We start from the raw sequence: 27,602 nt of genomic DNA, 5'->3' as shown, positions 1-27,602 counted from the left end.
AAATAATTATGATGAAAGGGGGTATACAAGTTTGCATGCCATAAGCTTGGCAGAAGTGGCTGCAGACTTCTAGCAGCCAACTTGGAAGCGACAGTCAGTTTTGAAGTTCCCAGTTTCCCACACAACTGTTAACCTAGTCTGCAACTGGACAGAAATTCCTTCAGGGGATCCAGAGGATAGCCTGTCTGGATATACAGTGCCTCACACTCCTCCCCATCCCCAAAATAAACACAGTGGCAAGATTCATGGGGCTGTTGCTTATGCCACCTCTTATCACAAGCCGAAGCATCACACAAACATGCCAAGTCAAGGCATTCCAAGAGGGGCCAACGTGATGCAGCCCAGGTGTGCGGTTTGTAGTCAGAAAAACTGTTTAAAATTATCTGGTGGTTAAAGAATCACTATTTCACATTATGATGTCTAATGCAGATTTTCTAATGCTTTCAGATACTAATGATATAGTAGAGAAGTCTTTATCCTAGATGATAGCTGAAGTAAGTTTTATTTGCCATACCCTAGTCAAAATATATCAGCATGGTTATATTTTTCTTAAGAGGGAAAAATCAGACTTAAGACCTTAAGATTGAAATTCTTCAACTGTGATTATGATTTAATACTTGTACGAACATGAATGGTCATTCTCCCAGACCCAAAGAAACAAAGCATCAGACAGAATTATATAAAAGTAATTACAATCAAGAATTTATTTATAAGTTTTCATCTTTTTTAGAAATAAAAAGGTTTAAAGAAAAAAGTTGCAAAAATGATAAAATGTAATTTTGTTATATCCTAATTGCTTAGATGTGTTCTGTAAATTCCAAATAAGTAAAATAATATAAAAATATATTTTCAAATCTTTATAGAATGAAAACTACATTAATCATTAAATACTCTTGGATTTTCTTTACTCCTACAGATGAATTCACAAATATAAAAACTGATGTACATTTACATTCTGAAGTACAAATCTCCAACAGCCAAGTAATTATACAGTTTATTTTGTTATGTGCAAAGTAGGTATTTCATATTTACTTGCTATGGGAAGCAGAGTACAGGTTCAATAGAGTAATCATTAAACACTGATTATTTTTAAAAACAATGCTGTTGTAAAAATGTACAATAGTACATATTTTTGGTGATTATGTACTTCTCTTTTAAAGTAAATACAGCTTTTAGATACAAATCTTTCAAAGCCTATCCATCTTTGAAGAGCTGTGAAGTGACTTATTTCAGATTTTATGAACAAGAATTTGTCAGTAACCTTCTCAAAAACCAAGCCAGGAGGGGACTGTATGTTTTTTTTTTCCTCCAGGTAGTCAGTTTCATTCTTAAGGAAGGTCTGATGTAGCAAGAAGATACATTTCACAAATATTCAACACAAGTTTGTGAACTCTAAGAAGATACATTTCACAAATCTTTAACACAAGTTTGTGAACTGTCAACTAAAGACACCACCTCTGATGTGGATAGTTTCATTCAATCCATGTTCTACCAATTTTATGTCTTCTAGATCATCCTTTATGATGCTAATCAAGTGGCTGAGGCCTTCCTGTTGTTGTTTCAAGTGCTAGAAGGAATTTAAAAAATATTAATGTATAGTCTATTAAACTACAAGCTACTCAAAGGAAAAAAGGACTTTCTCAAACTATTTTACTAGCAATATAGCACTTAGTAGCTGTTCTATATATAGTGGGCATTTATATTTAAACATTTGTACTACATATCTGCTAACACTTTTATACGATCCTACAGTAAAATACATACTATAAAAAGCAGTAGAATCAAACGAATATATAATTAACAACAGCTTCAACAGAAATTTTACAGAAGATGCAGATGATGTTTAGATTCCTTTTATCAACCTTTGATTAAAAAAAGGTATGATATTAAAACAATGCAAAAAGGTACTCAAATATAGATGACCAGCAAAATAATCATTCTGAAAACTAAGAATTTTCATGTTTTGAAATACAGTGTATATGGTGATGATAATGGTGATGACTACAACTGCTAACATTTTTAAGAGTCCTTCCCAGGTGTTAAGGCAGTTTTAAGAGCTTCATGGGTATTAACTAACTTGACTCATTTAAAATCCTTTTGAGCACCTTTTGAGGTACCACAATTATCTCTTCTCTACAGATAAAGAAAGTGAGATACAGGTAAGTAATCTGCTCAGGGTCATAAACTAGGTGATGAGTCATGATTCAATCCCAAAACAATATATTGGTTTTCATCATTTTAGGTAGGTGTTTATATTATTCCAATTTATACTGCATACATAAACTCTTTAATATAGTTCTCTATTCCAATATGTTGAAATCTTTCTCAGTTAATTTTATTGCAAATATTTACAATGGAATAGATTGGATGTATACTTTCCAAGAACCTACGAGCCAAACTAGCTTTTAATTGCATAAAACAGCAGTATCCATTCTAAAGCACATAATAAAATTGGATTTGTTGATGACATTTATAACCATCTAAAATCCTCAAGGCCATGCCAACAGTCCTACCTAATGTTCCACAAAGTTTGCCATCTTAATATACTTTCTTGAGACAAAGTCAGTAGTTGGACAGCTTTCATTAAACCAATCTGTATTTACACCAATGAAAATAAGCTAGTGCAGTATGGAAGGTGAGCCTTGCACAAGTGGTTGGAGGTTCTAGCCACCCTAACCTTAACCCAAATCCCCTAGGGCCTAGGTCATCAGTAAGTCTACATATTTATAATTTGTATGTGGCATACAGGTTGGGAAGATATATAGAACAGCTACTTCTCAGACTTTAATGTGCATGTAAGTCACTCCATGATCTTGATAAAATGTAGATTAAGGCGGTCTGGAGTAAGGATCGAGTTTTTGCATTTCTAGTGACCTCCCAGGTGCTACTGCTGCTGCCTACACGTTGAGTAGCCAGGGTCTAGGGAACTTTGAATTCACCTTTTTTTGGAGGCAGGGGAGAGAGTGATTTACTTTTTTCTATGGAAAACAGATAACATAAAAATGTCCACTTTAACTTTTTTTTCTTTTTTTGAGGAAGATTAGCCCTGAGCTAACTGCTGCCAATTCTCCTCGTTTTGCTGAGAGGACTGGCCCTGAGCTAACATCTGTGCCCATCTTCCTCTACTTTATATGTGGGACACCTACCACAGCATGGCTTGCCAAGCGGTGCCATGTCCGCACCCAGGATCCGAACCAGCTAACCCCGGGCCACCGAAGCGGAACATGCGCACTTAACCGCTGTGCCGTCAAGCCAGCTCCCACTTTAACCATTGTTAAGTGTACAGTTCAGTAGCTTTAAGTACGTTCACATTGTGCAACAATGACTACTACCTATCTCTAGAACTTTTTCATCTTCCCAAACTAAAATTCTATATCCATTAAACATTAATTCCCCATTCTCCCCCCGCTTAGCCCCTGGCAACCACCAGTCTATTCTCTCTGAATTGGACTACTCTAGGTGCCCCATATAAGAGGAAACATAATTGTCCTTTTAAACTGGCCTATTTCACCTGGCGTAATTTCTTCAAGGTTCATCCATGTCGTAGTGTGTCAGAATTTCTTTCCGTTTTAAGGCTGAATAATAATCCATTGTTTGTATATACCATATTTTATTCACCCATCCATGGACACTTTGGTTGTTTCCACATTTTGGCTATTCTGAATAATGCTATGAACATAGGTGTACAAATATCTGTTTGAGTCCCTGATTTCAATCCTCGTATAGGGATATACCTCTAAGTAGAACTGCTGGATCATATGGTAGTTCTATGTTTAATTTTTTGAGGAACTCTTTTGCACAGCAGCCACACCATTTTACATTGCCATCAGCAATGCACAAGGGTTCCATTTTCTCCACATCCTTGTCAACACTTATTTTCTGTTTTTTTGGATAACAGCCGTTCTAATGAAGGTGAATTCACCTTTTTAGAAGTATACTCTAGTGCAAGACTTACCTGTTTGATTTCTCGTAACAGATCTGCATCTATGTAATATCTTTCTTCAGATCTGACTGCTCCAAAATGATTCTGCATCCTGATTTGGGACATCAGTTCATTTAGTCGGCCCTAAAAGTAAAACTGAGTTAAATTACTACTGCTAACAACAGCAGCAACTTCTAAAGGAGATTATTTTATTTAAAGAGATATAAAAGAGATTATTCTTTTAACACCTTCTGTTAAAGGTGTCTAATTCTCCCTCAGCATATTATTTGAAACATTAATACAAAGCCAAAAACATAATGATTATAGACTCCTGTCTATACTTTAGGAAAGGAAGTTTTGATTAAAGAGAATACTTAATAAAAACAAGTATACAAAATTCTGCTTTTTGAAGACCAATTAACATTTCTCTGCAGATCCACCTAAAACAAATTCTAGCTTTATGGTCTTTTAAATGCTCACCTTAAACTGAGTAGGTGCATTTAGTTCACACTGAATTGTGTCTAGCTGAACTCGCAACTGTTCTTCATCAGCTTGGATGGCATACCCACTCTTCCTCTGAATTTCCTGTTTGATTAGGACCTATACAAAGAAAACCCACCAATACAAATAGAATCATCTCTTTTCAGTTATGTAATTTTATTACAATCAGTTCAAAGAAGTCAGCTGAATACATACTAACAATACTAGAACTTGTGAAAGTTCAAGATTTGAATTACATTTGTCCATTTCTATTAGGCAAGTTACATTAGTACGTTGACGTATGCCTCTAATTTATTTTTAATTGTTGCACAATTTTTCATACATTATTAATTATTCAAGTACTCCTCTGTTGAGGGGCATATATTTTGTTCTTAGTTTTGACACTATGAGCAATGCTGCAATAAACATTGTTGTGTATGTATCTTTCTTTACTGGTACAGACCACCAAGAATGAGATTGCTGGGTATGATTTTCTTTCTCTGAAATCTGTCACTTGACTATTGACAAATGGCTTCTGGTATCTTTTGCTAAACAAAATTTTGTAAGTCTTCTGTAGTCAATTTTGTTTTATAGTTTCTGGCTTTCTGGCCAAAAGTCTTTCCAATCCCTAGGCTGTACATGTAGTCTCAGATTTCTTAGTGTTAAGTCTTTAATCCACCTGATTTTTATACATGGTGTGAAACAGTGGTCCAGTTTTATTTTTTTCAGATGAATAGCTAGTTACTCCAGCATTATTTATTAAATAAACCCACATAATTGAAATACACCTGTCATTAAATTTTAAGATATATTTGCATCTATTTCTGAATTCTCTCTTCTGTTCTATGGATCTTTATGTCCAATCCTATGCCAATCCCACACTGATCTGATTACAAGAGCTTTTGTAAAATAGGTCTTAAAATTTGCTAAGGCAAGTCCCCTTCACTATTTTTTTTTGTTCCCCTAGAAGCTACCCTCAAAACACTTATCCTTCTTTACAAACTTAGAGTTTAATCAATTCTTCAGTTGTAATTCATTTATAAATTTTATAAAGTGGATGTTGTCTTCTCATCTAAGAATATGGTTTATCTTTCCAGAGACTTTAATTCAGATTTTGTACTTTCCTCATAAATTTATTCCTAAGTATTTTACAGTTTTTTCATCATAATGAATGGATTCTTTTCTGATTTCCATTAATGGTATGAAGAAATGCTGATTTTTGTACATCTACTTTGTATCTAGCCATCTTACCACATTAATTCTATGGTTTATTCCCTTGGATTTTCTACACATAGAATCATGTTATCAGCAGAAAGATAATTTAATCTCTTTTATATTATATTAGTTAATTACCTTGGCTCATTCTGTTTATGAAAACCTCCAAGATTACACTGAATAATAATATTGGGTATCAGGGTTTAGTTTCTGAATGTGATTTTGGTGCTTTGCTTCTTAGAGTATTTGCTGTTCATTTTTGGTAACAGTCTTTATTATATATTTCTCTTTTCACATGTTGATATGATAAATTATGTTGATATATTTTCTGTTATAGAACCAACCCTGGATTCCTGAAACAAACCTTACTTAGTCAAAGTATATTCCTTTAGAATTTGATAAGGATGCATTATCATAAGGATTATCATACACATCCTTGTACGACAATACAACAAAAACACAAACAACAAAATTCACCCTTTTTAGGTGTACAGTTCTATGAATTTTGATGAACACAGTCATGTTACTATCACCACAATCAAGATACAGAACATTTCTGGGACCGGCCTGGTGGCATAGCTGTTAAGTTAGCACACTCGGCTTCAGTGGCCCGGGGTTTGCCAGTTCACATCCCAGGTGCAGACCTACACACCGCTTAACAAGCCACGCTGCAGCAGGCGTCCCACATATAAAACATATGAAGATGGGCACAGATGTTAGCTCAGGGCCAATCTACCTCAGCAAAAGGAGGATTGGTGGTGGATGTTAGCTCAGGGCTAATCTTCCTTAAGGAAAAAAAGAAAAGTACATTTCCACCATCCCAGATAGTTCTCTCCTGTCCCTTGGAGTCACTCCTGTCCCCTCACCTCCTGCCCCTCGCAACAACTGATGTGTTATCTGTTTCTAGTTTTGCTTTTTGCATAATGTCATATAAATGGAATTATGCCATATGTAGCCTTTAAGTCTGGTTTCTTTTAATTAGCATAAATTTGCATCTGTACTTATTAGAAATATCTGTTTATAGATTTCTATTTGGGGTGGGGGGGTACTAAAAACAGAGATGTGAAACGACGTACCTGCTTTGGAAAACAGTTTGGCAATTCCTCAAAAAGTTAAACAGAGTTACCACATGACCAAGCAATTCCAATCCTAGATTTATGTACCCAAGAAAAAGGAAACCATATGTCCACACAAACACTTGTACACAAGTGTTAACAGCAACGTTATTCATAATAGCCAAAAAGTGGAAACAACCAAAATGTTCATCAACTGATAAATAAAATTTGGTATATTCATACAATGGAATATTATTCTGAAATAAAAAGGAATGAAGTATTGTTACACGCTACAACACGGATGAACTTTGAAAACATTATGCTTCATGAAAGAAGCTAGTCACGAACGAACACATATCATGATTCCATTTATATGAACTGTCCAGAATAGGCAAATCCAGAGACAGGAAGGGGTTGCCTAGGGCTGGGGGGTTGGGGATGAAAATGGGGAGTAACTGCTAATGGGCATGGAATTCCTTTTTTGGCTGGTGATAATGTGCTAAAATTGATTGTGGTGATAGTTGCACAAGACTGCATCTACCGAAAATCACTGAATTGTATACTTTAAATGGGTAAATTGTATGGTATATGAATGATATCTCAGTAAAAGGTGCTTTTAAAAACTGAGGAAGCTGTCTATATTTTTCCTTTTGTCTGGAATAATCAAAGTAACCTTGGAATTAGCTCTTCAGTGGTTAGACAAAATTCAGCAATGAAAATACCTGGCTTGATGCTTTTTTCCATGGTTGATCTTTAATAACTTTCCCAATTCCTTCTACAGCTATGGTCTATTTAAGATTTTTACTTCTCTGTAGATTTATTTTGCTAATTTCAATTTTGCCAGAAAATCATTATTTCCTCTAGCTTCCAAATTTGTTGCCCTGAGTTGCATGATTTTCTCATTCTGTTCTGTATATCAGTGGTAATTCTCCTTTTCTCACTAATTTTTCTTTTCCTTCTTCAGACTCATGAGAAGTTTAGCTATTTTAATGGTCTTTTCAAAGAAACAGCTTTTCAATTTATTCTCTGTATTGTGATTAATTTTTTTGTTTCCCTCATTTCATGTCATCTTTATTTCTCTTACTGGTTTCTTTTGACTTATCCTGATAGTCTTTTTTCTAAATTCTTAAGATGAGTATCAAGTTCCTTATTTTCTGCATTTGTATTTTAAAATGTATTTTAAGGCCATAAGTTTTCTTCTGTGTAGAGCTTTTGCTGTATCCCCTTGATTCTGATATGTAATGTTTCTGTTTTCATGATTTCAGTTTTTGTTGCTATTTTTCTTTTATTTCCTCCTGTTAATTTGGAAGCTCTATTGTTGTTTTTCATCCATTAATGGCTACACTCCCTTTTCTAGCACTCAATAATCAAAATTATATTTTTCTACTATATTTATGAAAACCAGATTCAGTGATCTCATGCATGCTTTCCTTGCACCAAGATGATTTATTTCTTCACTGCTTTCCCCCATCCTCTCAATAGGTTGTGAATTTTAGAATATTTTTACTTTCTTTACCCAATCCTGTGAGACCTCTTCTCCAACTTCACTGAGAAAGTTTGTTTCTTTCAGTTTCAGACTATTATTACTTCCATTAGTCTGTTTTTCCTATGGCAAAAATCTATATTTAACACTTTTATCACCATACAGTCTTATAAATGTTGGAAAAAAATTCAAAATTACTACCTGTAAGGTTCTATGGGAAAGGTCCATGAGTTTCCTCTTGTATTGTGCAATTTTGGCCATAGTTGTGGTTTGATTCTTCTGTAATTCACTAATATCTTCAGATATTATCTGTTTTTAAAAAAATTATTTTAAGGTAAATCCAACTGATATCACAACTATTTATCAAGTTTACCTATATGCAAAGTCTAATTTTAAGATGAGCCTGAGATTCCTCTCTCAAAATATGAACACTTTCCCTGTTGTACATCTAAAAATTAAAAAGTACCATTCAAAGATTTTAGAGCCCTAGGAAATTTAGTGATGAGGCAAAATTTACAGAAAAATAACTCAGAAATAATGAAGGAATTTGAAGCACTATTAATGGAACAAAGCCAACAACCAGGCCATGAATAGAAAAAGTTAAGATCTATAAAGTAACATCCAAGAGGGGCCTTAATACACAATTAAATCTAACTACTTCTGGAAAGCATAGTATACTCTAGTATTAACTGTTACAGAATACTTTGGAGGGAGCTACCAGAGTAGAGGGGAAAATGAAAGATATTAATTACACAACCAAATACATTTTTATGCCTCTGAATCTTTGATTTGCTCTTTGGTTGGCCTGAAATCCCACTGTTCTGCCTTATGAAGTCTTAAACTTACAGATTGAGTTGAAATCCCATTTCATTAAAGCTTCCCAATCAGAATTAATCCCATAATTGTTCTTGTCATAATTAATCATTCTATGGTATTGGCTTATATTGAAATGTTGTAAGAGGGTAAGAAGATTGTGCAAGACATATTTTAGCCTGTCTACCTGCACATGTCACCTTTTAAGGCAACTTTACAATGCCAGGCCTTGCTCAAGGGACAAAATCAGGTGGCCATGGTTTATATTATGTAACCCAGACACCCTTGCCATTCCAGTTTTGAAAAGTCGGCAGGGCTTCCAGACATAAGAGTAATTATTGTATTCTTCTATATCAGCAGTAACTAAGGAAAAACGTTACCATTCAACAGTATTTATTGACAAACACTAAAATAATCTAGGAATTAACTCAAAGAATGCACAAGATTTTTAAAAATATTTTAAAACTATTTCAAAGGACATAAAAGACCTCAATGAGTAAAGAAACGTGTTCATAATGGAATAATTTAATATTATTAAGATTCAATTTTCTACATTAAATGCAGTTCCAACTAAAACTCTAGCATTTTTGACAAACTGATTCTAAAACTGTTACAAAAGAATAAAGATCCATAAAGAGCTCTAATAACTTAGAAGAGAACAACAAAGATTGGAAATTCACTCTACCACATATTAAGATACTACAAAGCCATAAAAGTAAAAACACTATGAAACTGATTTAAGATAACAGACTACATCACATATAAATGGGAACCTGGTTTGATAAATCATCGGGGAAAACAGCAGTTTTTTGTGGATGACATTGGAAAAATTGACCCACTATTTAGAGAAAGTTGGGTTCATACCAGTTAATATACATATATAAAGTCGAAATCCATGAGCACAGAAGACCCAAATGTGAAAGCTTAAACTCTAAAATATTAGAGAAAAACTGTAGGAGACTCTTAGACCTTGGGGTGAAGAATGAGTTCTTAAGCAAATTCCCAAAAAAGAAAACACAAGGCAAAGAATTGACGGGATAACATTACATTAAAATTAAGGTTTCCTGTTCAACTAAGGACACCAAAGACAAGAGTTACCAGAAAGATGAGAAAGTAGGAGATATCTGTAATGTTATAAACAGACTAGAGATTAAAATCTAGATTAAATGATGAACTCCTAAAATTCACTAAAGAAAAGATATGAAATATTTTGATTCTGGACTAGATGGGCTAAGTACATGCCACTCTACCTCCCCAACTGAATATAGCTATAAAACTTGAACAGAATGCATGGGCAACTATTTGAGGACTCTGAAAAATAAATAGTGGCAGGAGGATGGGGAAAGAGACAAAAATTTGAAGTAACACTGAACTGGTGGTGAGCTTACCAGTTTTTTCCCTCAGGCATCTCCCAGTCTGGTTTCAGCAGAGCCCAAAACCTGGAAGTGAGCATCAAGCTGACTGCTCCAAGAAAAACCTATTAGCTCTGGTGTAAGGGGATACATTCTAATATCTAGAGAAGGTTTCCTCAACTTTAGCCCTATTAATTTGGGCCAGATAATTCTTTGTTGCAGGGGCACTCACTGTTCTGTACACTCTAGGATATTTATCAGCATCCTGGCCTCTACCCACTAGATGCCTATAGCACTCCCTCAGTTGTGACAATGGAACAAATCACCAGACACTGCCAAATGTGCCCTGGGGGACAAAATCATCAGCACCACAACCTCCCACTGAGAACTACTGCCCTGGAGCAACCACTAAAAAAACCGGTCGTTGAAATGGCAATAAATTAAAAATAGAAAGCTAAAAAATGTCCAATAACCCAAAAGAAGGCAGAGAAGAGAAAATATGAACAAAAAACAGAGGGAACAGAAAACAATAAAATGGTAGGCCTGAATCCAAACTTTATGCTGTCTACAAAAAACTCACCTCAAATATGAAGATAGGTTAAAAGTAAAAAGATGGAAAAAGATAGACCATACAAACACCAATCAAAAGAAAGCTAGAGTGGCTTTATGTTAATATCAGAGAAAGTAGACTTCAGAGCAAAGAAAATTACCAGGGATAAAGGGGACTTTATATAATAAAAGGTAAATCTGCCAAGAAAACATAACAATCCTAGATATGTATGTACCTAACAACAGACCCTCAAAATACATGAAGCAAAAACTGATAGAACTGAAAGGAGAAAAAACAAATCCACAATTATAGCTGGAGACTTCAACTCTCCTCTCACAACAGAACTAGCAGAGAAATCAACAAGAATATAGAACTGAACCATCTACCAAATGGGTCTCACCAACACTAAGAGAAAACTCCACCAAAGAACAGCAGGATACACATTCTTTTCAAAAGCACATGGGTTCAAAACCTTAACAAAAGTAAATGAGTTGAAATCATACAAAGTTCTCTGATCATAATAGAATTAGACTAGAAATCAATAACAGAATAACAGGAAAATTTCCAAACACTTGGAAATGAAACATAACTTCTAAATAACCCATTAGTCAAAAAACCGAACAAATACAACTCTCAAAGGAAATTAGAAAATATTTTGAATGGATCAAAGATGAAAATACAACAATACCAAAATTTGTGGGGTTCAGGTAAAGCAGTGCTTAGAAGGAAATTAATAGCATTAAATGCTTATATTAGAAAAGAAGAAAGGTCTTAAATTAATAACCTAAACTGCTACTTAAAGAAACTAGGAAAAGAAGGGGGAAAAAACCCAAAGCAAGCAGAATAAAGGAAATGGTTACAGAAATTAATAAAATTATAAACAAAACTGGAGAAAATCAATGAAACCAAAAACAACTACTTTGAAAAGATCAATGAAATTGATAAACATCTAGCAAGACTGACAAAAACCTAGAGAGATTAATAGCTGCTTTGGTCTTATTTTGAAGAACTTTGGTCACACTCCATTTATAGTACTGTGGGCAACTCATTTTAAAAGTGATGCTGATAAATTCAGTACATCCAGTCTAAGATAATGAAGGGTCTGGAAATCATGTCACGTGCAAAACCATGCCGGAATTTTTAGCCAGAGAAGAGAGTACGAAAAAGGAAGGGTAATTATGATGATCAAACAGCTGTAGGGCTGTCATAGGGAGCACAGTAATTAGCTACAAAGCAACGCCAGAGAAAATGGGTGTAAATTATACCAAGGCAGATACTGCATCAATGTAAGACAGAGAATTTCTATCAGAGCTAGGTGGTAATAAAATGGGTTGCTTCATAAAACAGTAAGCTTTTCATGACTCAGAGTCTGAATGAATGTCTCATCAGGAATTCCATATAAGAGAACTTGGAGGTGACCTTTAAGAACCTTTACTACAAAAGTTTACTTTATAAAATAAAATATTAAGTAGATTTAAGCATTTAATAATTTAAATTTGCTTCATTAACCTACAGTTATATTATGACAACATAAAGAATCATAATTGTAGCCTTCATTTTTCATAAGGCCCCATAAATAAAAGTATTTAATAAGGAAAATAATATGCATTCTCTGGCTGGAGACAGAAATGATAGTCTAATTTGCTAAGTCAACAATTCTAAATTCCTTGTTAAAACATATCATATCAGATTTACATGATTTTGGGGGCTCTATAATAAAGTAGTTGTATAGAACCATAATTATTAATTTGCAGTGTACACTATATTGTTTCCCTGTAAGACAAAATAATAATACACATGGTAAAAAGAAATGTCTACAATCCCTTTTACTATGCCCAGGGCCAGAGAATGAAGCTAAATGCTTACATCTAATCTGGTCTGATGTTGCTTAGTCATCTGATCTTGAACCTTCAGTCTTCGAAGAAGTTCTTTGAAACCAACCATTGGTACAGGAATTAACCTGAAGAAATGCAAGTGGTCAATTTTCAGACCTTAAGCCTATTTTTATAAAATACAAGAAGTGAAGGTTTTCATAATAACATTCATATAATTTCACATTAAATTTCTAGAGTTCAAAGGCAGATCTATAACTATGAATTCAATAATGTTACAACATGGAAATTTTATTGAACCTCCCTATTTTACAAATGAAGAAATACAGTTTAGTCAAAAATTGCACTATTAAATACAAATATAATTAGGGGACTGGTACTCAGATTTCAATGTCTTCACCACACTGTGCTGCCTTACCGTAGCTGACGTTCTTTGAGAAGCAATGAAAATAAACTCACCTCAAATGTAAGAATTATAATTAATAGCTTGCATTTATTTGCTTCCCTAGTAGCAAATATTAGTTCTCATACGAAAACAAGATGAAGATACACTTACTTTTCAGAATCAGGGTTATCCACCTTGGCTTGTTCCCAAATAATAGGATCAACACCTACCACAAAGAAGAAATATTGTTTCTAAAAGAAACTATTTTCCATTTTTATAATATTTGTATGGGAAAAGCTTTCCTAAGGTCAGACACAAAACCCAGAAGCTATAACAAAAAATGTCAAATACGACGACTACAAAAATAAAAATTTTTGTAGGATAAAGCTAAAAATATAGACAAAGGAAATATCTATAACCTTTGGAATAATAGATTAACCTCCAGAATACAGAAAGAGCTCCTTATATAAATAAGGAAGACAAAAAATCTAACAGAAAATGGGCAAAGGACATGAATAGGTAATTCACAAAAAATATAAACGTGGCTAATAAACATACAACTTTACTAGTATCAGGGAAATGCAAATGAAAAGAACTATTAATTTTTTGCCGTAAGAGTGGCAAAATTAAAAAGACTGATAATCTCCATTGTTGGCAAAAATAAAGCAAAATGAGAAAATATTAGGGAAAAATGAGAAAAATAAACACATTTCTGTTATGAATGTAAATGGTAGATCTTTGGAGAGCAATTTGGCAGTATCTAACAAATATAAAGCATACATAATCTTTGACTCAAAAATTTCAGAGATCTATTCTAAAAAAAATACCCATGTGTTCTAACATATATTTATAAGGATGTTAAAATTGTTGCATAGTTTATAATAGTGAAAAGGTGAAAACAACCTAGAGGTTAAGTGAAGTAAGGTACATCCATGGCATTCCATGTGGTTTTTAAAAAGAATAAGATTTTCTTTCATGTACTGACAGGGAAAGTACTAAGAAATACTGTAAAGTGAAAGGCTAACTGCAGTAAATGTACACTGCAGACTCCAGTTTTTTTACGGACTTCCATGGACATAAGCTTATATTAAGCTCATGAATTAAGGACTAATAGAGTACAATACGTTACTAATAGTTAGTTCTGCGGAAGAGAGGTAGAGGATCTGTCATACAGTCAATCTGGTTATACCACTTAGAATCGTTTATGCTAAGAACACATCCAGGTTTTACTTGAATACTCAGTTAAAGTAAGAGATAAGCTAGGAAAAAAAATCAAAATATTACAAGTGAATTGCCTTTGGGTAAATGGATTATGAACTATTTTCCGTTAGTTCATCATTTCCCAAAATTTCTAACAAACATATTAGCTATAATAAAAAATACTACACAAATGAATTAATACAATAAAAACATCCAAAACTGTGTCCCAAATAAGCAGACATGTGACAAGCTGATACTGGTTTTACTAACATTAAACCAACCAACACGTCTCCAAACAGGGGAAGTGTATATTTCTAAATCTTTCATTTCCTCGATTCTATGACTCTAGAAACATACCGGCAGGAGGATTCTGTAAGAGCTGTTTGATTTGTGCAGGAGAAAGTTCTGTTCTAGTCATAGAAAGGGTTACACCAAGTTGCTGTAACTGCGTTTTTATATTAGTTTGTTCAAAATGGGCATATAGTGTTGTAGCTGGAACTCTTCTTGAAGTACCATTTGGAGAACGCTCAATAATATAAATGACAACTTCTGTCCTGAGGGAAAAATAACCAACTTATAAAATATGGAGCACATAACTCATAGCCACAAATATCAGTGCAGCATGTGATTTTAGAAGGATGCTAGCTGAATTCAGACATGGTTGTTTTAGAAGGGAATTAAAATATTTTTTTCTTAAAATTAGAAAATAAGGAACCCTTACTTGTAAATAAACTTAAATGATAAAGTTAAAATCAGATAGGCAAATAAAGTAGTATCTGTAAAAGGTTTGCTTAGCTGCAAAGTCCTATGTAAATGTTATTTATTATTTTTTCCAGAATTAAGAAGTACTTTGGAGATTCTGTTGAAGTTCATTGGTTGCTTCACTGCAATTAAGAGCAAGAAGTAAAATCTAATTTCAGTTATTATATCTCACTAATAATAATAATTCTTCTAACACAAAATATCCTAAAGTAAATGTCTTGCCACTAAGTATAAAATTATACGTAAGTCAAGGGAAGTTAATCAATCAATATTTATCCATGAATGAACATAAATAGTAATCAGTTAAAACTTTCCAATAATGTCTTTGTGGCCCTTGATTTGCACACAGATGTGATTAATGTTTCTTCTGTTTCTGAATGAAAAACCTAAGAAATTATTAGCATCTAACAAGTTAAGAAATCCAAGATTAAGAAAAAAGCTTTTAGGGGCCGGCCCGGTGGTGCAGCAGTTAAGTGCGCACATTCTGCTTCGGTGGCCCGGGATCCGCCGGTTCGGATCCCGGGTGCGGACATGGCACCGCTTGGCACCCCATGCTGTGGTAGGCATCCCACGTACAAAGTAGAGGAAGATGGGCACGGATGTTAGCTCAGGGCCAGTCTTCCTCAGCAAAAAGGGGAGGATTGGCAGCAGATGTTAGCTCAGGGCTAATTTTCCTCAAAAAAACAAGAAAAAGAAAAAAGCTTTTAAACAAATGCGTCTATAAATACTGAATAATTATTAGCTGAGAAAAAATATTCTGCTCTGAGATTTCATTTGTGCTTTAGCAACAAAAATACTGTTGATCACTCTCTTTGGACCAAGGCACACAGAAACAAATAGTATATTTAATGTATACTTACTGATCATCTGGCAATGTTTTAATACCCTCTACATTTACAGTAAGGGTCTGGTTTCCTCCCAAAACTTTATGCAATGATTCTACCAATTGCTGTTGCTGGCTTCGAATATCTGTTTCTTTTTTGTTGAAAACTAAAACCACTAGCCCATCTTCATCTTTATTATTGGGCATACAACTATAACCTACTGCCTGTTGAAATGACAAAATAAACGATATAAAAAATATGTACAGATCTTAAGTCAGGTGTTAACATTAACAGCTCAATAAAACAAGAAAACAGCTTAATGTCTGATAATGAAGGGAATAATGATTCTTTCCACCACTCTGTGCCCTACGAGGTCGCACAATTATAAAGAAAAACTATTTTACCCAAGAATAACATAAACTTATGGAGTGAAATTAAAATTTCCTCTTCAACAGCATAACTAAATAGCTTTCTCCTCTGAAAAACTGTGATACCATTATTGTTGAGTGTTTTTGAACACTTCTGAAACAACTTTGCATGTTATTATAAAAATTACTCCAAACATCATGACCAAAATATAATTTATTTTATTGTGTATCTGACTCATGGAATCTTAAACTAAGTTTTAGATATAAAAGGAAATGATTTACTAAATAAATACTTTTAAAGTACAATAATAACATTGATACCTTACAAATACTATAAAGAATGTCTACATCATTTTATGGCTTCACATAATACAAAACTTTATGAAACAGTTTAGTTTTTTACATAATGTTAAACTTGACAAACTATACCTTTCTAAAGAATTACTCCTTTAGATAGAAGCTTTTTCTCTTTTGTCATCAGTTATAACACTTTAAAAATTTAAATTCACTCTAGATTAGTTCTTCATGCATTTTACCATGTGTATGTTAAAATCAACTTTAAAAAAGAAAAAATTAAATTGTTATATTCAATCTATGTCTACTGTAACTTAGTCACTTAGAAAAAGTGACTTAGTCACTAACCAAAATTATTAAAATTTCAAGTATATACACTCAAAAGATATACTTTCCTTTTGTTAAAGTGATGAGATAAAGAGATGTTCTCTAACCAGATAGGCTGGTCACTTTTTGTTGTTTAACCATGTTCAAGGGTCTGATCCTCAGCCTTGCAGCTCCAAACACTTACGTACACAGTGATTAGGTTTAAGAGACTGGCAGGCCACCAAAACTCAAGAGAGGCTCAAGTATAAACAGGATTGCTATACCTTAATTTGTTATGAGAAATACACCTCCAAGCTAACCTAAATATTCTCACGGGCTGATGAACAGAATCTCTGAGAAGTCAAATTGAAATGAGAAGATTCTTTGGTAGGCATGAAATCAGAACAAAGAAAATGGACTATATTGTTTCAGTGGCGTTGGCATCCAACTACAATGGTGACAATAGGATTATACATGCCAAGCAGAACAGATACTGCTGTCTGCTGGTTAGGCTGTACTTTCTTGAACAATGTAGATGAATACTACTAAATTCTAGTTTGGGGTCTCCCCTTTATAGGTGCCAAGCAGACGATTCTCCTACTGTTAACATTTTTTCCTCAGTTTTAAATTACATTCTAGTCACATCTTCCTTCAGTCATATTCTGGTCACCTTCAATCACATATTTCTAAGAATCACTTCAATTTTGTAATTTCTGTATTTGTAAAACAAAAGTATAGTTGTACCATGTTCAAAGAGTACTAAAAAACCAAGCAGTTGTTTTCTTGGTATTATTTTAATCCAATTATCATATTCACTCTTACATATACTCTTCAAGTAAATATCTAAAGCAATATTAATACCTTAAATCGGCAAAAGGGATTTTCTTGTGTGAATTCCACTGGTGGAATGTTATTGTTGAAATATCCTTTTCCTGTTCCCCAAAAGGCCTGCAGTTGATTCCATTTTGCCAAAATAGCATCTCTCTCATCTCCCAACAGCGTTGGAGCAGAAAGAGCACTTGCAGTATTTATCAGTTGGTTGGACTGGGTAGGAGCTTGTGTAGGCTGACTGAAGAGACCACCTAATGCTAAAAATGCACCCCAAAATTAGTATTTCAAAAAAGAATCAATTCAGATCCTAGGTATGGTAGGCAGAATAAAGCCCTCTCCCAAAGATGTCCACATCCTAATCCCCAGAACCTATAAATATGTTACCTTACATAGCAAAAGGGACTCTGCAGATGTGATTAAATTAAGAGACTAAATTGAGATTATCCTGGATTATCAGAGTGGGCGCACCATAATCATAAGGGTCCTTATTAGGGAAAAGGGAGGTTAGAGTCAAAGTAAGATTTGAAGATGCTATGCTGCTGACTGAAGATGCAGGAAGGGGCTACAAGCCAAGAAATGCTGACAAACTCCAGAAGCTGGACAAAGCAAGGGAAGGTATTTTCCCCTAGAGCCTCTGAAAGTAACAAGGCCATGCCAACACCTTGACGGTGGCCCCATAAGATTAGTACCATATAGCCTAGGTGTGTAGTAGGCTATACCATCTAGGCTTGTGTAAATATACCCTATGATCCCAGAATGACAAAATCACCTAATGACACATATCTCAGAACATATCCCCATCGTTGAGCAACACATGACTGTATATGAAAATTGTAGAGAACTGGATTAGAAGCCAGAAGACTTGAATCCTGGTTTATTATAAGCTCATGCTGCAGTCTTGGCCAAGAAATCCCTAGGCTTTATTTTCCTCAACTTTTAAGTGAGATAAACAAACTATGAGCTATACTGATTTACATTCAGCCTCTCCTTTTACGCTTTACTTCACACTGGATTACAGCCACACTAGTCTACTTAGAGTTCGCCAGCTGGAAGGTATCGAGGAACTCAAATTACAAAATCCAATAGACTCTTTTCACGCCATAGCATATTAGACTTCTCATACCTTTCCACCTTCTCAGGACCCTTCTCAGGGCTGTTGATTATTCCTTCAGCCTCCAAAGAAAATCTTCAGCTTTCATTGAACACATATCCTCCTTGAAAAGCTCTTCTCAAACTTCCTGACAATACAGTCTCTCCTGGTTTTATATATCATACTATATACATACATACTTTCATTCATTCATTCAACAAATATTGAGTACCCATTAAGTGTCAGACATAGAGCTCAATACTAAGGATACAGTGGTAAATAAAACAGGTTCTTTAAAGAAACTAAGCATATCAAACAAATATTAACAATTGATAAGTGTCTCAGAGAAGTACAGAGGCTATGAGAGTACTAAATGAGGAGCTAATCAAGCCTGAGAGGGGTCAAGAGAAGGCTGTCCCATTAGAACTTCAGCTAAGGCCTAAAAGGAAGTAGTCAGCCAGGCCATGGGGTAGGGGCAAAGATGATCAGCATGCACAAAATCTCTGTGGCAAAGAGGAGGAGCAGGGAGCAATAGGGAGTACTGAACAATAAGGCAGGAAAAAAATAGACTGGTATCACGCAAGTTAAGGGCTCACAGTGGCCAAAAATGTGACAATCTGAGCCTCAAAAAGAATAATGAATGCAACCAACTCAAACATTCAATTTATTAAAGCTCATGCAATCAAAATGGCAATTTTTAAAAGATCAAAAATTTAAAAAACCTCAACTCCTTGGACACCACTGGAAATAATCAGGCCACCAACAACTTTTTACAAAAATTGTCAAGTAAAAAGAAAGAATTTATCCTGCCTTTCCTATAGAAACTGTATTTCAGGGTGACCAAGCAAGGGGGATAAAGAAAACCTTTTACAGAGGAATTTTAGTGTAGAACTGAGGGCAGAATTAGAAAATCACTAGTTTGCAACCCCTAATAAAATAACTGATTGAGGCAATAACCATCAGTGAATGAAGCCATTAGGTTAAATACTGATGGAGAACTTCACAAGACAGATCAGTTTCACCACCTGAACCCAGTGACCAATCTTAGCATCACTAAAGAGGGAGAGCTTCTTAACATGATGCAATAGGAAGCACACAGCACCACCTGCACAGTATTCATGCTAAAAAGTCAAACTTGAATCTAATAAAGTACCTAAAGCTAACTTCATTTACCAGAAATATGGAGGATAAAGTTAAATGATACAACAAGGAAACAAACAAATTTAGAATGGGGGACATTTCACAGGACAACTGGCCCAGTTCTGCAACAATTCATGAGGGAGAAAAAAAGAGTGGGGAATTCTCCACACTAAAGAAAACCCTTAAGAGACATAACAAGAAAATGAATGTGTGGACCTTGTTTAGATCATGATTTGAACCAAGCAACTGAAGAAAACTTTACTGAGACATGGGGAAATCTGATTAAGGACTGAGTATTAGATGATACCAAGGAATTAACTGTGAGCTGGAATGATGTCTGTTGTTAAAGAGAGAAGTATAGTAAAGTAAGGGTGAAATGACATGCCTGGGATTTGCTTTAAAGCGCTTCAACAATCAAAAAAAAAAAAAAAGAAAAAGGCGATAACTAAAACAAGTGTAGCAAATTTCTGACTTTTGTTGAATCGATTTGGTAGAACGTGCGGTCATTTTAGTATTTACTATTCTACTTTTGTGTTAGAATTCTTCATAATTAAAGAATGGTAAGTGTTCACTGGATTTGAGATGATTAATGACCTTAACTATTTGAGTAAAGAAAATAGCAACCAAATTAGTGTGGGCTAAGAGGTAACAGAAGACAGCAAGCAGGGGATCTCACTCTTCTGTAACTATTTCAAGTAGTTTATGAAGGGGAGAAAGTGATAGCTGAAGTGAGATGCAAGATTAGTTTTGTTTTGTAGTTACTGTTTTGAGAAAAAAAAAACTTCAGATTGTTTAATGTGAATGAGAAGGATCCCTGGGGAGAGAAGGTGAAGAATTTCTTTTTTGGGGGAGTGGTTTGCTGGGAAGAATAATCAATAGCACAAGGCTCCCCAGAAGGTGGGAGGATATGAGATACAGAGCACAGGTGAAAAGAGAAAAAGATGAGTGCAGAGGGAGGTATATAAGTAGGTTTGGTAGTGGGAAGTTGAAGGAATTACAATGAGAGAGTCTATTTTCCCTTTGAAGTAGAGGTGAAGGCCATGTGCTAAAAGTGAGAACAGAGAAATCTGAGATTTAAAGAGAATAAAGGTTTAAAATAACTGTTATAGAAAGTGGGAGGATAAACTGAAAATAGAAACTTTGCAGGATTACCAGGAAATGTTGAAGCCCCAACTTAGGTTGGTGATTAAGAATTTACAGGTACTGGGGCCAGCCTCGTGGCCGAGTGGTTAAGTTCGCACGCTTCACTTCGGTGGCCCAGGGTTTCGCTGGTTTGGATCCTGGGCGTGGACATGGCACCGCTCATCAGGCCACACTGAGGAGGCGTCCCACGCGCCACAACTGGAAGGGCCCGCAACTAAAATACACAACTATGTACTGGGGAGATTTGAGGAGAAAAAACAGGAAAAAAACCCCCAAGATTTATAGGTACTATTCAATCTTCTATATTGTGATTTTCTCAAGCAGTATCCGGATACACAGTTGGGCTTACACAGTCTTGGGTTGTTTTTTTTTTTTTTTTGGCAGATGTGATATAAGGACAAGGAAGTTTAGCATATTGGCAAGAGTGACTGAAATGGAAGGACACAGAATCTAAGCTAGAGAGGACAGTTAAGACAGGAAGAAGCTGAGGGAAGAGCAGAAACTGTCAGTGGTCTGCAGATCCTAATGAGGTCTAAGAATAGCTCTAGTGGAAGTAGCTGAAAAGGCAGGCTAAAAGAACAATAGGTTTGGAATGTGTACATTGGTGATTGTGGAATTAGAACAGTTTCAGATGTTGCCAAGGTCCAGGGTGAGAATTGTAGCTAAAGAGAAATGGAGAAGGTCTTTGGAATAAAAGGTGGATGGCATGGCTGTTTGAATACATAGCCATGTGGAAGCTAAAATAAGCCAGAAGTTGAAAAGAAAAGCAAGACTAAGAGCCAGTTGCCAAAATTTTCAATGAATAAGAGGTACTATCCAGAAAGTCAGCAGATCACTGAGATTAGATGTATCAGAGATGGTGTAGCAGTCAGCAAGCACCTCATACAAGCAGGGTTTTTAAAAATAAGGCAATGGCGCCACAATCTTTGCAGATTAATCTCAAATTCCTTACAGCAGGAGGTCCCAAATTCATTATGCTATGCCATGCATTCATGCCTTTGTCAATGTGATTCCCTCTGCCCAGAATTCCCTTTACCGACTTTATCCAACTGCCTAATTCCTTCAAGATCCAGCTCTTCCTCTGCATTCCATAGCACCTTGTATGGGTCTCTTTGGTACTTTCACATATATATATTTTTATAATTGAATATTTAGTATTCTGTCTAATTGGATGTTTATTATTCTATCTCCTTGTAGACTATGGGCAAGGACTGCAGTCTTCAATCTTATATATTCAACCACTGACATACAATATACACTCAATAAATGGCTACTACAGAACTGAATGAGCCCCCTTCATTCTGAAAACGAATAGCACCAGACTCAAATTCTCATTTTTCCTAACAAAAGTAAGTGCAACCACAGTTAACTTATAGTTGAGATACTTTATTTCAAGAAACAAAGAAAAAACTTCATTTTTCCTTTCTTCTCCTTAACTACTTGGATTTCCATCATACTTTGTATTTTTGCAGGAGGATAGTAGAAAAGATGAATGATTACAACACTAGAAAGAATAATTCTGAGACCACTATTCTATTTGTCCTTTTGGTTAGAGAATTCTTGAAACTCATGTTTTGTGAAGTACTACATAATCTTCAATGACTGAGTAGGATGAATTTTAGCCATTCAATCAAGTTACCTAAGAAAAATGAAACAAAAGTGATTTTAAGAGGTAGCAGACTGTGGAAAAGCAAAAACAGCATTACACAGGAATTCAAGGAACTTGAATTTATGTTTCTATAATACTTCTTGGGAGGTATATGGAAAAATCACAATCTCTGTTTCTTCTCTTCACCTATAAAATGGAGATAACAAGAATACTATTTCCTAGGGTTCTTGTGACAATTAAATAAATTAATCCAGACAAGATAATTCTGGAATATATTGCCATACCAGCTAGTAAGGAAGCTATCAAAGGCTAATTCTATGCTTGTGTCAAAAGGACTTGGGAACCAACCTGAAGAGGCTCACACTGGCCAAAGATGGAACAATTCAAGCATCAATAAGGATAATAACTGCAATGGATTAAAAAATAGCAAATGGTTGGGCCAGCCTGCTGGTGCAGCAGTTAAGTTCACACATTCTGCTTCGGTGGCCCAGGGTTCACCAGTTCGGATCCTGGGTGCAGACCTACACACCACTTGGCATGCCATGCTGTAGCAGGCGTCCCACATATAAAGTAGAGGAAGATGGGCACAGATCCAGGGCCAGTCTTCCTCAGCAAAAAGAGGAGGATTGGCGGCAGATGTTAGCTCAGGGCTAATCTTCCTCAAAAAAAACCCACTAATAATAATAAAGGGAAATAATCAACCAAATAGTAGATGAGGTAAAGTTTCTCGTCATAGAAGTATTCCAACAAATAAATGGAAAAGGAATCATAGGGTTGGAATAATACCATTTTGCAACCCCTAGTGAATTACTGGATCTAGGTAATGATCACCAATGGCTGCTGCTAACATCACAAAAAAGAGAGACAATCAGACATTATATGCCTTTTTTTTGAGGAAGATTAGCCCTGAGCTAACATGCGCTGCCAATCTTCCTCTTTTTGCTGAGGAAGACTGGCCCTGAGCTAACATCTGTGCCAATCTTCCTCTCGTATATGTGAGACGCCTGCCACAGCATGGCTTGATAAGTAGTGTCTAGACCCATGCCCAGGATCCGAACCAGCGAACCCTGGGCCGCCAAAGCAGAGTGCATGAACTTAACCACTGTGCCACCCTGCCGGCCCCTATATGCCTTTTGATAAAGAATACACCACTACTTGTAAAGTACTCTTGCAAACAAACAAACAAAGAACTGACCCATCAACATAAATAAGCCCCTAGATCCAACCCTGGTGGTCTAGTGGTTAAGAATCTGGTTAAGAATCGGTGCTCCCACCACCATTCTCACCTCCGCATCCTGGGTTCCTTTCTTGGTCAGGGAACCACGTCACCTGTCTGTCAAATGTCACATTGTGGCGGCTGTGTGTTGCTGTGATGCTGAAAGCTATGTTACCGGTATTTCAAATACCCACAGGGTCACCCATGGTGGACAAGTTTCAGCAGAGCTCCCAGAATAAGACACACTAGGAAGAAGGACTTGGCCACCCACTTCTAAAAAATGGCCATGAAAACCCTATGAACAGCAGCGGAGCATTGTCTGATATAGCATGGGAAGGTGAGAGGATGGTGCTAAAAGACCGGCCATGGTTCTACTCTGTTGTACACAGGCTTGCTAGAACCCAGTCCACTCGATGGCACTAACGAAGACGCAACCCAATTTACAAGAAATACAGAGAACAAATGAGTATGTTAAACAATACCATAGGAATGCAATCAGTAAAGTCCTGAATGAAAAACTCTACAGGACAAATGATTTGATTTTTTCAACAAATAAAAAAGAAAGAGTTAGTGCTAAAAGGGGAACTTACAGAGATTTAAGACAAATAAAACTAAACAATACTATTTACACACTTCAATGACAAAACTGTAAAGAAAAGGAAGTGATCACAATAAAAGGCCTGACGACAGTCCCTCTGATGGGGAAGTGACTAGGAGGGAAATGTGGAGGGCTTCTGAAGAGGCTGGATAAGGTCCACCTCCTGACATGGGCAGTGGTTACAAGGGTGTTCACCTTATATATAATTCATTAGGTTGTACTTTTGTGCAGTTTTCTATATTTGTGTTATTTTTAGCAACAACAACAAAAAATTAAATGGAATAATACTAAACACAGAGGCCTTATAATCCTAATCATGCCAATCAGTCTTCTCCCCAGTTGCTATCATCATATATTAACATGAGAAGTAGCTTTTGGAATCCTGTAGAACATAATATAATTCTTCAAAAAAAAGATATCCACTATGAACAGTGCACTTCATACTGTTATGGTTTTACATCTGAGGTAAGATGAAAACCTTGGATACTTACTAGTTTGCTGCTGCTGCTGTGTGCTAAATCCTCCAAATCCCAGTCCAGTTCCCAAACCAGTACCTAAACCAGTACTAGTTCCAGTTGTTGTGCCAAAACCAGTACCAAATCCAAAACCTTTGTTCTGAGTGCCACCAAAGAGTCCTTTGAATGAAAAATAGAAATTGCACAAGTCAAAAAAACAAATCTGCCCTCTAGCTCACTTACTTCTACAAATGACCTGTCCGCTTACCAGTAGTGCCTGTGTTCGCTGGGGCAGAAAAGCTGAACGCAGAACCTGCTGTGGTGCTGGTTGTCCCAAAGCCTCCAAACCCGCCTGATTGAAACAGGGTAAATAAAATAGAAAGGAAGAATCTTTTGTATACATAAGAGGTCATTTCTTTTTCAACTTATTTTTATAAGTAATTGCTACATATAAAGACAAAATATATTGATCTAATTTTTCCTTTCTCTACTTTCAGCATCAATTTTTTAAAAACTATACTACTGATCAAGAAGTCAACATGTTGCAAGAAACAAGCGACTAAGTATTTAAAGTGAAATACCACAATGCAATATATACCCTTCAATTAAAGGAATGATTAACAGTTACAGCTGAGAAAACACGTTAAGCCTACTGCCATAATATTTAACAAACTCTAAAAGGACTATGTACTTTTAGAGCAGCAGGTACAAATTCAAATACCTACAAGATTTAGGCTGATAACATTAATGAGTCAAGTAGAATGGATGTTTACTGACCGGTGGAACTGTTCAATGTGAACAGTTTTTAAAATGGCAGCAGTTCCTACCTCCCAGCAGACCACTGCGGCAGAAGGGCAGTTTAGTAGTGTTATATATGCCCATTTTCCCAAGAGAAATAGAAGATCTACATTCTGCATGTCAAATGTCCAGAATCTTAAACCTAATTCAATTTTTTTTTTGCAACTAATTCAAATGTTTTTAAAATAGTGTGCCAAGCAGATCATGTGGGCAGACTGTGTTGCCAGTCTGCACCCTTGGCTTTGGTGAATTAATTTATATTCTACTTTAGCTTATACTTCTATTTAGTCTCCATCAATATTAAGCAACTTTTCAAAGGAAACATATCAAAATACTGACCTCTATACAACAAGAATGTGTTTCTTGAAGGAAGAGATAAGGGGGGAAAAAGCCCCAAGTGAAAGGCAGTGGCACAGAAGAGGAGCAGAGCCATCCCAGGCCTCTGCCCCACAACTTGGCAACTATGACAGATACACAAATTTCATTTTTAGATAAATCTAGGGGCGAAATTAATCTCAGTCATATCTAACTTGACATATGAAGGGAATGAAATGCTAGCCTAACAATCTAAAATTGTTTTATGTTTTTCTCCTTATGTTCATTCTTTACCTGATTACTAATGTGGTGCCAAAAAGACTTTTAAGACAAATGTTTGAACTATTAGTGCTGAGTTATGCTACAGGTTTTCTGGGATTCTAGCTTTTAATCTCATATGCTTCTGGTATAAGAGGCAGAGATTCATCAATATTGTAACATAAAAGATATAAGAAGGAAAGAAAAACACCCTTTGATAGTCATCATATAACTCTGATTTGGAAAATTACTCTAGACTATATGTTGCATATAGGCACAACCAAATACTCTACTTGTAGGTTCTGTAACTGTAAATACTTTGATAAAATCATCTAAAGTAGTGAATATTGTTTTTAATCTTTTTCATTACTCCTCACTTTCATAAAAAAACTAAGATATATTCTGAATTGGCTACACGATAAAAGCACTAGTCTGTATCTTATCATACTCCATGATACCTAAAATGTTTTTTAATAATAGTGGATCTGCAAGGATACAAAATAAAAAAATAAACAAGAATTTCTATCAGCCCTTTGCTGAAGGCTAAGGTAATGAGCACATACAAAAGTAGTTAAAACACAGCTATATTATTACAACTCAAAACTTAACAGTGATAACTCCAAATGAACATGAAATCAAGCAAATATCCCAACAGTTTTATTTATTGTCATTTAATTACGAGCTGGGTGGCGTTGTTTGGAAACACAAATTTCAAAATAATGTTTCTGTTTCACCCAGTGCCAATTTTAAGCAAACAGGAAAAAGTAAATATACCAAACGACAGTGACAGTGATCACTTTAAATATATCTTAATAATAATGGATTATTTATCTTTGGAATTTTCAAGTATTCTTCAAAATGTTTTCAAATCAGATGCCAAGGTCATATTCATACTGCAGTAACAAGTGACTGTCCAAAACATCAGACTTCCCAGTTAAGTTCTAGGGAATAAATGTTTACCAAATGCATATAATTGGCATGGGCATAAGTGGCATAATGTAAAAGATTAGAGACAATAAATTCATATACGAGCAGCTGAGGAACAAGACTTTCATAGAGTCATTGTATACACCTATTTTAAATTTATATATATACACACACGCACATTATAGTTCACGTTTTGCAAAATTTCCAACAAGCATCAAACAATCCATATAAATACTAAAATCTTTGTAATTACCTTTCTGAATGCAAAGATATCTAGCCTACCTTTTGGAACTCAAAGCCATCTGATAAATTAAATTGCTCTCTCTTATCACTTCTCAAAAAATCCAGTAAAGAACTGGGGATTATTTCTATAATTACGTA

The 27,602-nt window shown here is 35.3% G+C and overlaps 1 protein-coding gene across 1 annotated transcript in view; it reads right to left on the bottom strand.

Annotated features, from left to right (window-relative positions):
• Positions 1 to 677: 677 nt before the first annotated feature.
• Positions 678 to 27,602, bottom strand: part of NUP54 (nucleoporin 54) — a 28,493-nt gene continuing 1,568 nt past the window's right edge. Inside the window, exons 2-12 of the mRNA XM_046656733.1 lie at positions 25,192 to 25,275; positions 24,960 to 25,103; positions 17,703 to 17,929; positions 15,910 to 16,097; positions 14,645 to 14,841; positions 13,259 to 13,313; positions 12,737 to 12,830; positions 8,357 to 8,464; positions 4,403 to 4,522; positions 3,956 to 4,066; positions 678 to 1,567 (exon numbers count right to left, since the gene is read on the bottom strand). Of these exons, the coding sequence (XP_046512689.1) occupies positions 1,439 to 1,567; positions 3,956 to 4,066; positions 4,403 to 4,522; positions 8,357 to 8,464; positions 12,737 to 12,830; positions 13,259 to 13,313; positions 14,645 to 14,841; positions 15,910 to 16,097; positions 17,703 to 17,929; positions 24,960 to 25,103; positions 25,192 to 25,275 (1,457 nt within the window). The 3' untranslated portion in view covers positions 678 to 1,438. The remainder of the gene's footprint in view (positions 1,568 to 3,955; positions 4,067 to 4,402; positions 4,523 to 8,356; positions 8,465 to 12,736; positions 12,831 to 13,258; positions 13,314 to 14,644; positions 14,842 to 15,909; positions 16,098 to 17,702; positions 17,930 to 24,959; positions 25,104 to 25,191; positions 25,276 to 27,602) is intronic.

This window comes from Equus quagga, chromosome 3 (genome assembly GCF_021613505.1).
Source record: "Equus quagga isolate Etosha38 chromosome 3, UCLA_HA_Equagga_1.0, whole genome shotgun sequence".
In the NCBI taxonomy this organism is placed as follows: Eukaryota; Metazoa; Chordata; class Mammalia; order Perissodactyla; family Equidae; genus Equus; species Equus quagga.
The sequence above is the reverse complement of the archived record's forward strand: the minus strand, read 5'-3'. Positions and strand labels throughout refer to the sequence as shown.